General features: G+C 38.6%; 1 protein-coding gene across 1 annotated transcript; it reads right to left on the bottom strand.

The window, feature by feature from the left end:
* Window positions 1-492: 492 nt before the first annotated feature.
* On the bottom strand, window positions 493-10274 carry ZSWIM2 (zinc finger SWIM-type containing 2). The gene is given in 10 exon segments (XM_082056627.1): window positions 493-2450; window positions 3979-4132; window positions 4896-5017; window positions 6048-6132; window positions 6473-6724; window positions 6980-7196; window positions 8780-8820; window positions 9471-9601; window positions 9603-9605; window positions 9609-10274. Coding segments are annotated over 10 exon segments (1947 nt in total). The 5' UTR covers window positions 9807-10274; the 3' UTR covers window positions 493-1706.
* Window positions 10275-13558: the final 3284 nt, after the last annotated feature.

Below are 13558 nucleotides of genomic sequence, written 5' to 3'. Positions count from 1 at the left end.
TGTGGCTCTGAGAACAAATAAAAGATTATTGCTGTATGTCTGCACACTACATAAGACAGAGGCATTGATTCCAGGTACAGTTAAGTTCAAATACTTAAATCCAGGTACAAGAACAAGACAGTATTTTGATATAGAAGAGCTTAAGCTAAACTTCAGGGTGTAATGTCCTATTTTTAACTTAACTTAAAACACTCATATTTCTCCACAAAACCCACATTTCAGTATTTTCACCATTGTTCAGAAAACCTGCAAGACTGCAGGCAAGCACACTGCGAAGGTTTTCCTGCCATGGAGGGCACTTGCGTGTGTTCTGTGATCACTCCTTTAATGCTCTAAGAAGCTACAGTCTTCTAGTAAACTACTGGTTTTCTTCGTAGTCTCACAGAAGAACTTTTTTATTTTAAACCTTTCCCGAGAAGTAATTTTTTTAACCATTGCAAATCCATTGGATACTTTAAAATAGATGGAGTGAACTTCCTTTCTACAGGAAGCTAAAGAAATCCCAGGAATTTTATTTCCAATTCAACAAGAGAACTGTGTTTACTGTCATATTTCACTTTCATATAAAAATCGGATATCTGGTCATCAGCTGATCTGTAAATGCAAATACTTATATCAAAATTGACTGAAGTTCAACTTGTTCTATGTCATCATAGAAAACATGAAGTCCAAACTACACAGATTACTCATTTAAATAAGAATTAAAGAATGTGTGAGTAGATGATATTGTTATGTTTGTTCTAAATACGGTATTAGACATGCTATCACATTTTCATTTCTGTTAAAACATAAGAAAAGGTAATTGGAAAAAGTCACAAATCTGGCTAAGTTTCAACAAAATGTTCCCATTTTTCTTAGATTCTTAGAGTAAAACTTCAAAAATGGCAGGTTCTTATCATACATCTCTTTTTGTTCAGTTTAATCAACAGCTGGCAGCTGGGTTGAAATAAAATTATTTTTCATTCAATCAGGCTTTATATTTACATTTATTGCAGGTATCGAGGTTTAAATCCTCATTAGACTTATTTGGAATTTAGACCTTAAACAAAACTAAAATTACTAAAATGTAAATTTATTTATTATATTACCATATAGGAAAAAATTATTAGACTTTAGAATTCTTTGGCTTGACCATCTATACATGATTGAAAATGGCTGAGGTTCCTGTATATTATTTGGAAGCTTAGCTCCTCTTTTGAGCATTAGTATCAGGAAACTATAGCAGATCTTGCAGAATGTACCTGATACTATAAATAGGTTTTTACTACTGTACATTTGAAAATAGCACATTTGATGTAATTTCGTTCAGCAAGAATGTTAAAATTAATCTGGCTTAATTTATTACACCCCTGAATAAGAACCATTACCTAACTGGTCTTTCAAGAATACAAAGCTTTCTGCATTTTACATATGAGTAATTTACTTGACTGAAGGCTAAAAACTTGCAAATAAGAAATAGTTACAATTTTACAAATATATGGCTATTTTCTGAAATACATCTACACCGGCCAAATCAGTTCCTCTGTTTATTCAAGAAGATGTATTATGAACATTTCTCACAGTATTGAGCAGCACAGAGTTAATTTCTGTAGTGCTTAAGAGTTGATGACATCTGATTATTCACTTATTTGTTTTTTGGTCTTGAAGAATTCTTGTGTGTGGAGTATAAAAATAAGAATATAGCTATGTTATCTAAAATGAGACAATCATGAGCTGGTATGCAGTGTAATTCCTTCCAATAACACATCTATTTTTCTTGTTTTAAAGTTCAGATGATTACGTTTAAGTTGTGGTCTTGTTAGGAGCCTCTGTTGATGACTGGTGTTTCCTACGTGCTTATTATCCTTTTTTGAGGAATGGCTTGGTGTGCACAAATTGATTTCAAAATTCAGCTCCCTGGGATATCTTAGAATTGTGGAATTACTACTGCCATCTTTTTTAAAAGTAACTGCTTTGTTTGTTTTGCCACAGTCAAACTGATGCTGGTTTCTCAAAGCATTATGAATGTCATCCTTTCTAATAGTACTGGCCTCACCAGAAAATGCTGTTTCAAAAGAGCTTAGAGAGTAATCCGTACTATGCCTGGAAAAACAACTTGGATTTCTACTGCTGTTCCGATCAGATTCTTCTAAATGGAGGTTGCTAAAAAATCTTAAATCCTTTTGGGACTTTGGCATATCTTTGTTAGAAAGTTTTCTGAAGCTACTCTGAGAATTTTCTGATGCATTTTTAGATGGTATTTGCTTGAGAAATAATCCACTTCCAGATACACACATTTCTGGTTCCACTTGCTTTGCAGGTTGGCTCAGATCTGGGTGACAGCCTGTTGGGTAGTTTCCGTGTTTGGCTGGCATATCCTTCCAAGTCAGAGGATTGTATACAACATATTCATCAATAGGACACGTGTTTCTTTGCTGCAGTAGCCAACTGTCAATGCATTCCCTATGAAACTTAAAAGATAATAAGGTCAGCTGTTGCATAATATTTCTTCACTGAATATGGACTAATCAATTGTTCTTGCATATAACAGTAATTCACAGAAGCCTCTGATGTTAGGAGTGTAAACCCCCATGAATGTCGCTAAAGAGCTGTGTTGCTTATGTATACAATGAACAGATTCTAAGTTTTGGGGACTGGCATGCTACGGAAAGTTAAAATTTTACTGACTGCTGTAAACTGGATATTTAAATCCCATTTTTAAAGGTACTGAAAATATTGAGTTACTTAACTGTAACATAATTACACATATATTCACTGCTATAAGAAATCAGTGCTGACTCTGCTACCCTTCCTTTTCAGCTTAATTCCCCTTTTGATTTGGTTCCATGTAATTTCTGGACCTAAAGGTCATTAACTGCTGAGATTGCAACCAAGATCCTAAAAAGGGGGCAAGTAGTTTGAATTTCTATTACTACTGTCCTGATGTCAGTGAAGAAATACTGCTGGTCAGGTAAGCTAGCTTGAGTAAAATACATCTGAAAAGGGCTACGTTCCATTAACTCGATTAAGGATACTGGTACAAACTAGCAAAGATGATCTTCACAGGCTGGCTGAGTAATATGGATTTCCAAATTATGAAACTTGCTGCAGGATTGCAAAAAGCTCCCCTACTTTCATGCAAACTCAGCTTTTTGCAAAAAGTAAACTGAGACAGATCAAAGCTCCACTGCAAAGTGTTTGAAATTATAAACTACTCAGAGGTCGTAAGTGTGCCTATCAAATACTGGGAAGGTGCTAACTGCCACTGATTAAGAAGCATAGAAAGAATCTGGTTATTTTGGCTTCAGCTGATAAACTAGTAAACCTGAATAGGCATTTCAATATCCCAGAGGGTCTAAATCTTTGCAAAATAATCTGGTTACTTTTTTTTTTTTTAATTTAAGTTTGTTCAAGGTAACCTACTCAGAGAGATGCAGCATGTACCAGAATTGCAAGAATATGAAGAGTGAACCGGGCTCCTAAAGAAAAGTACTACAATATTCAGAATTTGTTCTGTAGAGAAGTAAACATCAGTAACAGTAGATAACAGTGAAGAGTGTGTGAATCGTCAGTAATGCCCATAAAACATAGATATCCCTGATGCAACTTTTGTTTCTAGCGTTATTTACGTCGTCCAAGCTCCAAGAATAAGAATGCAGGCTGTAGGAACAATCTGATTCATTACTAGCAGAGAATTATGTGTCAGACCATTTCATTATGCTGCTCCTTGCCGTTGATTTGTAAAAATGATTTTAGCTGCCATTTCTAACTATTGTGCTTCCTGTGCCTTAAAGCCGATGTTCAGGCTGAGACTTGCAGTTCAGCAAGGATACAAACTTTCAGACCAGGGACATGAACACTCTTATCAGTGGTGCCTTCAAGGTTCCAATCCACCATGTGCTGGAGGGTGTTGGCATCAGAAAGTCCAATGTGCCACAAGCTCCCAGGCTATGTGAAGATTTGGTTCTCCAAAGTTTAGAACACCTTTTTTTCTCTTACCTTGTGATTACACGGTAGGAGTCTTACATGCTGACTGAGTTGAAAGCTCTTCAGACAAAGTCTACACTGCATACCCGGGGCAAGTAAATTACTGTGTTTACTAATTAAAATTACGGGTAAAGATTTTACGATGTTCTTTGGTGTACAACTAGTCCTAAAAGAAAACAAACAAAACCCAGTAAATTTGGAGAAAAGCAACTAAAGCTGAATGCTTCAAGATGTCTTTTGTTCAATAGTACCTTAAATTATTGGGTGGGCTAAACAGTTTATGAAACCAGAGCTACTGTGAAAATCATTCCAGTGATGTTGATCTTACTGTGACAGTCATAAACAGACACTCACACCTCCCAGAAAAATAACCAGTATGTTTAGTCTGAACAGTTGTATAATGTAAGCCATTGAATTTTACGCAATAATTTCTACACTAATTTCTCTGAACAGAAGGTAGAAAAGTTTTCACAACCTTCTGAAACCCAAGCTCAGAATTCATAACACAAATACTGTGATATTGTGGTCTTTTGCAAAGCTACCTTATTTTTGAAATTATGTTGGATTGTACCTTGCTCTATCTTGGATTATAGACTCTAAACCTACTCTGGTAGTCTGGTTTGGGTAGTAACTGATATTCTAGCTTTTAATGAGAAGTGATTAATGTTTGAATAAGTATCTCAGTCATTCTTTTCACTAGCTTCTTACTATGAGTTTCTAAACTACATCAAGAAAATTACTTAGTTTTCTAGGTATATTAAATGTTAACTATGTTAATATGTCTTGTTGCTTTATTAGAAGTATTAATTGTTGTATGTTCTTATTCAATATTTTTATTGCCTTTTTTCAGATACTTTTAAAGTAAAAACATTGAAAGAATATTTCATGTTTGTCATAATAGATAGTACGGAAAAAGACAAGCATCTTACTTCTCCTGGGGACATAATATCTCTTCTCTAGAATTATTTTCTGGATTAAAGCTTTTAAATGTTCCTCTTTGGGCTGTTAATTCTGAAAGCTGTTGAAGAGTTCTCCATTTCTTATTTCTCTTCTGTAATGCGCAAAAGTAATTCAGACAAATTGACTCAAGATAGAGAGGATAAGCACTTGTGTAAAAGATGAAAAGAGGAACTGAGGACAATTCAACAAATCTGTTTCCTAACTATTTTTGATGTGGCAAATAAAACTAACCATCTTAAATTAAATGTCTTATTCAGACTTTCATAAAGCCTGGAACAAAGAACGTCTACTTTAAGTCTTCAACTAGGACTTGGACACCTTCTCTCTCAATCTTGAAATGCTGATATTTCTGGAAATCTAGAGACAAAGTGGCAGCAAAATTGACTTCAAAAACATAAGCATATCCATAAATGGTGTTTATGATAATCTGACTTCACTATTTTTTTCCCCAACTGCTTTGATTCTACTTGGTGAACTAATTATATAAAAGAACCAACTGTAGAACCACACATACTTTTTCACAGCTCCTTAATTTTGCAGTTTCTGTGCTCTAGTTGTAGGCTTGGACTCTTAGCAAATTTCTTTTGGCACTTATTTGGAAAAAACCAAAACAACACATGCTGACAGAACTTCCCAAAGCCTGTAAGAGTTTCAGGTATGCCTGCTACAGAAGGTGATGGCTATCCTGGATAATACAACTGAGAAGTTAATAAGGTATAGTTAGATTCTGGCACTGATTCATTATGTCTACGCCCTGGACAAGCAGAGTCCAAAGAACCTCAAAAATCTTCCCATTTTATGTTGGTTACTATGGCCCTTTTTTTGCATCCTATGGTCAACTGCAAGGGCTTATCTACACAAAGAAATGAGAAAGGCAAGTTCAGTAAGCTCAGATGGATTTGTATCTGCTGTCCCTATCAGGGCTGCCATGGTGCAACACATACAGGCAGCTCTCTATGGTCTTGTTTTTGTTTATCTCAATATCTTTCTGTAGCTACTTAGCTTGTAGCTAAAGAAGTCTAATTCAATGCAAGGTCTGCATGATTTGTATAAGGGGAATTGTAATTAATTAATATGGTGTAGCTCAAGGTAGGATACAAAACAGAAAACTTGTTTGGTACCTGTCTAAAAATAAAAACATGTGGAGAATGGCAAAAGCCAGTGAAACATTCATGACATAGATGATACTCAACACACTCAGTGCACCTAAAAGGAAAAACAAAAACACATCAACAGAATAAGGAACTAGGCTAAGAAACAGCTAACACCTTATCATAAAGTAGTAGCTAAATCTATTATTTGGAAAAAGACAATCCCAGATAGGTACTACAGAATTGTTTGGAGATGTACTGCACTAAAAGCAAGTTTAAGAAGAAAACACTTTGCTTTGTTTGCCATTAATGTGTATTTGTTTACAACGCAGATACTGTCTACTCTATAGGTGAAATCAAATACTTATAATAAAGACAGAGAAGTAAGTGACAAGCTGTAAGGTAGACTCAAGGACATAGCACTTGATTCAAAATTTTGGTTTAATAATACTTACTTGTAGCACTTTCCTACAATCGGAAATACTTTGCAGTTATTACATGGGATTCCAAGGTGCCTATCCAGTCTGGTTTTCTCTGTTGCAGTCACAAGTTGATTAGAGTTTCTAAATTCTTCTAGAATGATCTTTAGAGGTGCAAACTTTTCTCTGCAAAGTGGACACTTCACTACAGAGTCATTCTCCAGTTCATCTTGGTAGTCAGCCCAAATTTTCATACATTTTATGTGAACGTTGTTACCACAGCTGTATCTACAGAAAATGAATGAGAATTGCTGTAGTATCTCCATAAGCATATAGGAAAAGTAGTCTTCCCTTTTCTTTTCCTCCTTCCCATCCACCCACATTTTAACTTGTAGGATTGCTGAATTTTCCAGATTGGAAAAGGGCTTTAACAACTGCCAGGTATTTTTCCTTGTTTATTGAAGCTAGCTATATTAGCAGATCTTGTAACATTTCTTCTATGATTAGAAATGTACCAAGGCAAAGAACAAATTGTAAATTTACCTGCAGTAAGTGATGGGAAGCATTTTCTTTAATAACTCCTCCTGACAAATGGGACAAACATCCTCTTCATCAATTTCTTTCTGATCAATGCATCTATCGCTCTCCTGGTGTAATGTTTGTGAGAAGAGAGTTTCCTCTGGATTCTGTGTTCGTTCTTGATGCAATCGCTGAAGCACATCCTCAATTTCTCTTTCCAGAAGACCCAATTTAGAAGCATCTAGCAAAAGTAAACAAAGAAATTAAAAGTGATTTGGCAGTACTTGCACTTAGGTCACTTGTAGTAATTCTCCACCTATGAAATGCAGTAGGTACTCCCTCTGTCAAATCTATGCAGTGTGTTTCAGCTCCAAAAAATGTTGTGAATTGTTTCTTACAACTTGCACAGAAACAGTTAACAATACTGCTTGTGCAAGTTCTTGTCTAAAATGGTGTCCAAGGCAAAAAATGTATCCAAAATGTTTCTTAACTGTGAAGTTTTCCATAATTTTTCTATAGGTTAAATCTGGTTCACTAAACGCATTGATCAAGGCAGCGCTTCATCCCAAAAGGCCTTTATAGATACGTTTAAGTCAGAGTAAAAAAACTAAACTGAAACAACCAAACAACCCCCCCCAAACACCTCCCCTAACCACACTAAAAAACAAAACCAAAAAACACCAAACAAACAAAACAACCTAAAAATGTTTTCTGAATCCCAAAGAATTAAGCTTTGCAGCATCTTTTGAAACATGGAATAATAAATAAGTAAATATTATTTTGTTTGTATAATTAATGGTGCTTGTCAATTTAATATATTTTGCTTCTCATTCAAGAGGCTAATCTCATAATGAAATGCTGGCATTTCAGTAAAACACTGAAGCGCCTTCCTTGAAGTTTCCTTATTTTTCCAAGGAGAAGGTGATGCAAGGTCGGAAATTCTTTTGCTAACAATCAGCTTTGGCAAATTAATCTATTCTCTGAAACTCTGGGCACAGTTCTGATAGAACCTGTCACTTTATTCCACAGCCAGAAACTAGTTACAAATTCTAGTGATTAGATAAAAAACAAGCTCACTTTCTACTGAAATTATTTTGCCTATACAAAACTTCAGAAAGTAAACTCTTCTAAAATCTCTTTCAGAGAGAAAAATATTTTTAAAAAAGGTAGGTTCTGACTAGGCAGAAGAGGTTTGGGTTCATATGTAAATACTTTTTTTAAAGTAATGAGAATTGTGGCCATTCTTTAAGCTTAGTTTGTACTTAGCTGCTTTCTTACTACTTGGGAAAAGATCTTTAGACTAATTATTCTGTGGGATGTTTATGCTGTTTGTGTTATTTGAGTTCCTTGAGTTCTAGGAAAGGAAATCTAAAAAAACAGTTGAAAATCTGGTCTATAATAGCCTGAAATTTTGACTCATGTCAGAAAGTTAAACTGGCTATACAGATGATCCCCTCTTCATTAGAAAGCTTTGTGGTTTTGCTGACAAAAAGCCACAAATGTCAAAATCAGCAAAGGATTAAATTTTAGACAGCTTACTTTCTTCACATGCCCATAAATTTGAGAGGTAATCTCCATGACAGTTGCAGTATTCATGAAGCACTACAGTTAAGATGATGTCAAAGTAGAAATGTTGCCCTAAGCTAGAAAAGCCATTGCTACCTTTTTTTTTTCTCCCCCCCGCCAAGTGAACGAGGGAGAGGAAGAACAAGACAGGGAGACAGGGATGTAGAAAAAAATTTATCAAAACTCTGAAGGACATTACTTCATGCACTTAAAGTTTATACGCTCTACATGCAAGACACAAAAGAGGCTGATACTTACATTCGTGATCTCTTGGTAATCGATACTTTTTCAGCAATATCCTACAATTTATAATCAAAATCCGATATGTTAAAACATCAAAGTTACTTACGTCAGTTGCACTTTACCATTTAAATGGAGCAGCCATCTACACATCTTACACAGTCTTACAGAGAAAGTATTGTGTGATTAGATGAGAGAAGCTGAGTAATCATACTGTAATAAATTCAGTTTAATAAATTTAAATTAAAAAAAAAAAATCAAGGGTGTAGTTCCACTCCTAGCTCATAGTCCTGTCAGTTCTAGGGCTTGTTTCATTGCTTCAGTGACCTGGTTCTACTCACTAGACTAAAAAACAAAACCAACAACAACCTCCCCAAAAAAACTAAACCACCCCCCCCCCCAACGAAATGAAAAACACAACAACTTGCCTAGTCAAAAATAGTATTTTTTGTTGGTTTAGTGGAATTTGGTTCAGCCTATCAAATGCTTCCCTCTAAGAGGGAAGAGAGAATGTGACAATCACTGTGTCACTGATTTCTGCGTGACACCTCATGTCAGGGCCGTGGGTTGTGGCTGCCTTTCGAGCGCATCAGGGGCTTTGGTGGAAGCTGCATGGGTTTCTTATGAAGTCTGAACAGGATCCTGTGCGCATCTATTTGACACCGGGTTTATGTGACAGACACACATTCTCCCTCGCCCCCCGCCTCACCAGCAGAGGTGCGCGCAGAGGCCCGTTCCCGCGCGGAAGACGGCGCAGGTGCAGGAGTGCGGCGCTCCCAGCAGCACCTGCAACAGACAGCGAGAACCGTCCGTCAGAGGCAGGCCCAGAGCCCTGGGCTGCGGGCTAGCAGCCGGGCCGCGCCAGCTCGGCCCAGGTCGGGCACGGCCCCGCGGCGTCCCCCCGCACCCGCAGCGGCGGCCCGTGGCGGCCGTCCTCCTGCAGCAGGAAGGCGGTGGGCCCCAGCTCCCGCACGACGCGCATGGTGCCGCGCAGCGCCCGCTCCTGCTGCCGCCTCAGCTCGGCGCTGCCGCCCGCCCGCCGCATGGCTGCGCGCGAGCAGCTCGCGCCCAACGGCCGCAACCGCCGCAGCCGACTCGCGGGCCGGTCCCCATGGCAACGGCACGGCCGCCATTTCCAGAGGCACCGCTGCGCCGCGCGGGCGCGCGCACGCCAGCCCGCCTCAGAGGTCCGGCCGCCGGGCACGGCCCCAGCTCCCTCAGGCGGTGCGGTCTCTGCCGCCGCCGCTGTGCCCAGCACAGGCTCCGCCGGGCTTCGCGGCTCCGCTCTGCAGCCTGTCGCGTTGGGCTTGTAAAGCCGTGAGCGTGCTCGGCGCCTCGCTGGTATTTTTACTTTCCGTTATCCGTAGGATCTTTTCAGAAAATGAAGCGTCGCCTCTTCATCCAGCTTTGTTCTTTTGCCTCGGCACTCCGCCGTTCTTTTTTAACGCACTCCGAAGACACGTTTTATGACGTGCTTTTTCTAAGGCAAATAGTTCTGGAGACATTTACCAGAGGTGGGCGGGTTTGTATTTGTGTTGCGGTCGGTAGGGGGAACTGTTGCTCTCCCTATAGTCAGTAAAAATGCGTTTATTTTCACGTCACGTTAAATATTTATGTCAATTCTTGGAACAATTGACAGGAAGTTTTTTAATAATATCAAAGTTATTTGTGTGTTTTTACTGGAATATACATGGATATAATGAGGTGATGGGCGTCTAACTCCCTTTTATGTTCTTTAGAGGTATAAAAGTATTTTTGTCCTGTGCTGGGCTTCTCTGAAATGCCTTTTTATTTCAGAAGTGACTAAGCCCTGCTGGCAAGTGACAGAGAAGGGGCAGAGCTCCCAGAAAGGCAGGAGGAGTCGGCAGAGCGGCCCCAGGGCTGCTGGGGGAGCTGAGAGGAGGTTCTGGAAAGGCAGCAGGAGTCTGGGGCCACCTCACAATGGATGGCCACCACCCCCCATGCCAGCTGGTGAAGGAAGAGTTGATGGAGAAAGGCTAGTCTAGCTGCAGGACCCTGATCCAGATCCCTGCAGAGTTGAGCACGAGATTAGACAGAAAGGGGGATTTTTTGAATGCTAGGTTCACAAAGGAAACACCTGGGGACCCTGGCACCTGGGACAGAAAGAACTGTTGAGTCATGTGGAAGGCACTAACTACATATAAAGTGGCACGATGCATCAGCTTGGGTGAGTTGGTCAAAAGTGTGACTTGAGTCAACTCAAGTGGACAAGTCAAACTGGAAGGATTCAAGTAGCAGTTTTTAACTAAGTGGTACATCAAATAATCCTCAGAGTTTATTCTTTCAACCATTTCATTAGATCCCTGCCAGCAGGCTAAATGGTAGGGAGCTGGAAGAGGAGCAATAGAAAAAGTCTCTTGATGCAACATTCTTAAGCGAAGTCCTCAGGGTGCTATTTTTAGCTAAGAGTCGCAGACTTTCTGTAAAATCTAGATGAGCTTGTTCTTTTCCTTGTCTTTACTGCTAGTGTCATCCCTCCTGAATGATGTTTTAGGGAATAAAAATGCTACTTCATTTTTTTTTTCGCCACTAGACATAAAATGTCATAGCATTAACACCTATAGAGAAATGAATAGTATCTACTCTGAGGGAAGAGGAATTTTAAGAATAACCAAGACCAGTCCATGGTCTTGTGATTTATGCAATTCTCAGTGCTAGGTTTGACATCATCCATCTTTATCTCTGTAAACTCTTACCAAGTGTTGAGACAATGGTGGATTATTTCACCCTTATAGGATACAATTTTGAATACTGCTGGAGGCCAATTCTGAATTTAATTTTGAAGTGGAAAGTCAAAGACAATTTTGGTTCCTGCACTTGTGGAAGGTCAAATCTCCATTTTCTGTCCACTTGGGAGGTCTTTGATTTCCAGAATTTAAGCTACATGGAAGGGATCTCTGTCCCTCTGTTGTTGAAAAGATGCTATTTTAAGTCAAGATATTTTGGGCCAGAGAGCAGAAAGGTGACTTTTTATCTTGCTGGTTTATATACTGGTCTGTGCACATGTTTTATGGATGACCTCTCTCTGTTAAACATCATTGAACAAAATATGAACAAGTAGAAGACAGATATGTAATCTTAAATATTTCCTCTTTCAGGTAAGCATCCTAATTATAAATTTTATGTTTTCTTCATGATGTTCTCCAAGCAGATTGTGTCTTCTTTTCCATGTGCTGGCAGCTCTTGAATACAGAGGGTGGAGAATGCCTCTGTCAATGCTCCCTTTTCCCCTTAATCACTTTGAAACTCACAGTGAAGTGTTGACCTTCCCGTTTCTGGGAAGAAGGAGGTTTCTGTGCTGACCTCAGACTTAGGTATTTTCTTATATATGCTTTGGTCCTTTTCTATGCATACCTACGTTGTGCTTAAACCCACAAGATTCGCAGGATAAATATTTCTTCCCCTGTTAAGTCTGATGGATGTTCCCTGCCTTGGCTGAGAATTAATCACATTTATTAATATTTCTAAACTGTGTTTCACAATTGCTTTATCCTGGGAACCTGGGATAAAGACTGCAAAATAGGATCAAAGATTTTGGGAATCAAAAAGAATCATTAGTTTTCTGAAATCTCCTGCAGATCATGAAAATATAAGATGTCTCATGTCAGAGATACTAACTCAGTGGTAAAAACATAAGGCTTGTAAGATTCAAAAAGTAGGAAGATCTTGTGGGCAAATGATAGACGAGGACTGAAGAGAACCATCCTGGTTCTTTTATGGACTTCCTGAGTGACCTTGAGGAAAATCATGCAGTACTTCAATATTCCATCAGGAGCGTTTCCTTTTTCCCCTGCCTTGTCCATTTAGGTGGCTGCGAGCTCAGGGCTCTCAGTGTATATTAGGCAAGTTTGCTCAGTATGCCTTTACAGTGACACAGTGGAGTCCTGATCACTTTGTTTCTGCTTTGTGAATAACCATTAAGCAACAAGCATAAGTTTGGGATTTGAATTTTTTCCATAGAACACTGGCTTCTGTGAGCTCCCGGAACCGAACAGCAGATTCTGTGTAAAGCCACACAGGTACCGATCTCTGGCAGACATCAGATGGCTGCATTCTTTCCACATAATTTCAGAAGCTATAAATATAAGAAAAACCAACGAAGAGCCCAAATCAGAAAAACCTGCTTCCCTTCTTCCTCTCTACCAGAAGTATGAAGCTTGGGTTCTGACAGATACCTGGAACAGAGCACAGCATTGATAAATAGGGGCAGATTTGCAGTGGAACATTGCATGTTCACTCTTGTCAATAATCTTTCCTGGATGTTATTTTAAAAAATATCTTTACATAATATGGGAATTATATTTGCTCTTGCTTACATTCTTAAATTGATACCATCAGCATGATCTCCAGTGTGACTTACTGATTCCCGGATGATTTAACCATTGTTAATATACCATTATTTAAGATGACTAGGGTTCTGAGAGTAAAACACAAAACTTTGTTATATACTATTGTGTATTAATGTTGGTATAGGGGGGACAAAAAACCCAACAAATTAAAATCTTTTCCATGAAAAGATTTTGAGGCACTACATTTGCTGATGCCTTGCCCAACAACTGCATATTTTGGGTGGTTTTTTTCAATTACTTAATGTGATGGAAACTAGACTAATGTGATGGATTACTAGACTATGATGGATTCTATATTTTTTTTCCTTGCATCCATCTCCAGCTGAAATGACTAGAAATTTTCTCTGTTATATCAGTGGGGATACTGAAAAAATTTTTAACTGGTGTCATCAGATCTAAAAAGTGAGCACATGAGAATGAAAAATAT

This window comes from Streptopelia decaocto, assembly GCF_964273445.1.
Source record: "Streptopelia decaocto genome assembly, chromosome: 6".
Classification (NCBI taxonomy): domain Eukaryota; kingdom Metazoa; phylum Chordata; class Aves; order Columbiformes; family Columbidae; genus Streptopelia; species Streptopelia decaocto.
The sequence above is the reverse complement of the archived record's forward strand: the minus strand, read 5'-3'. Positions and strand labels throughout refer to the sequence as shown.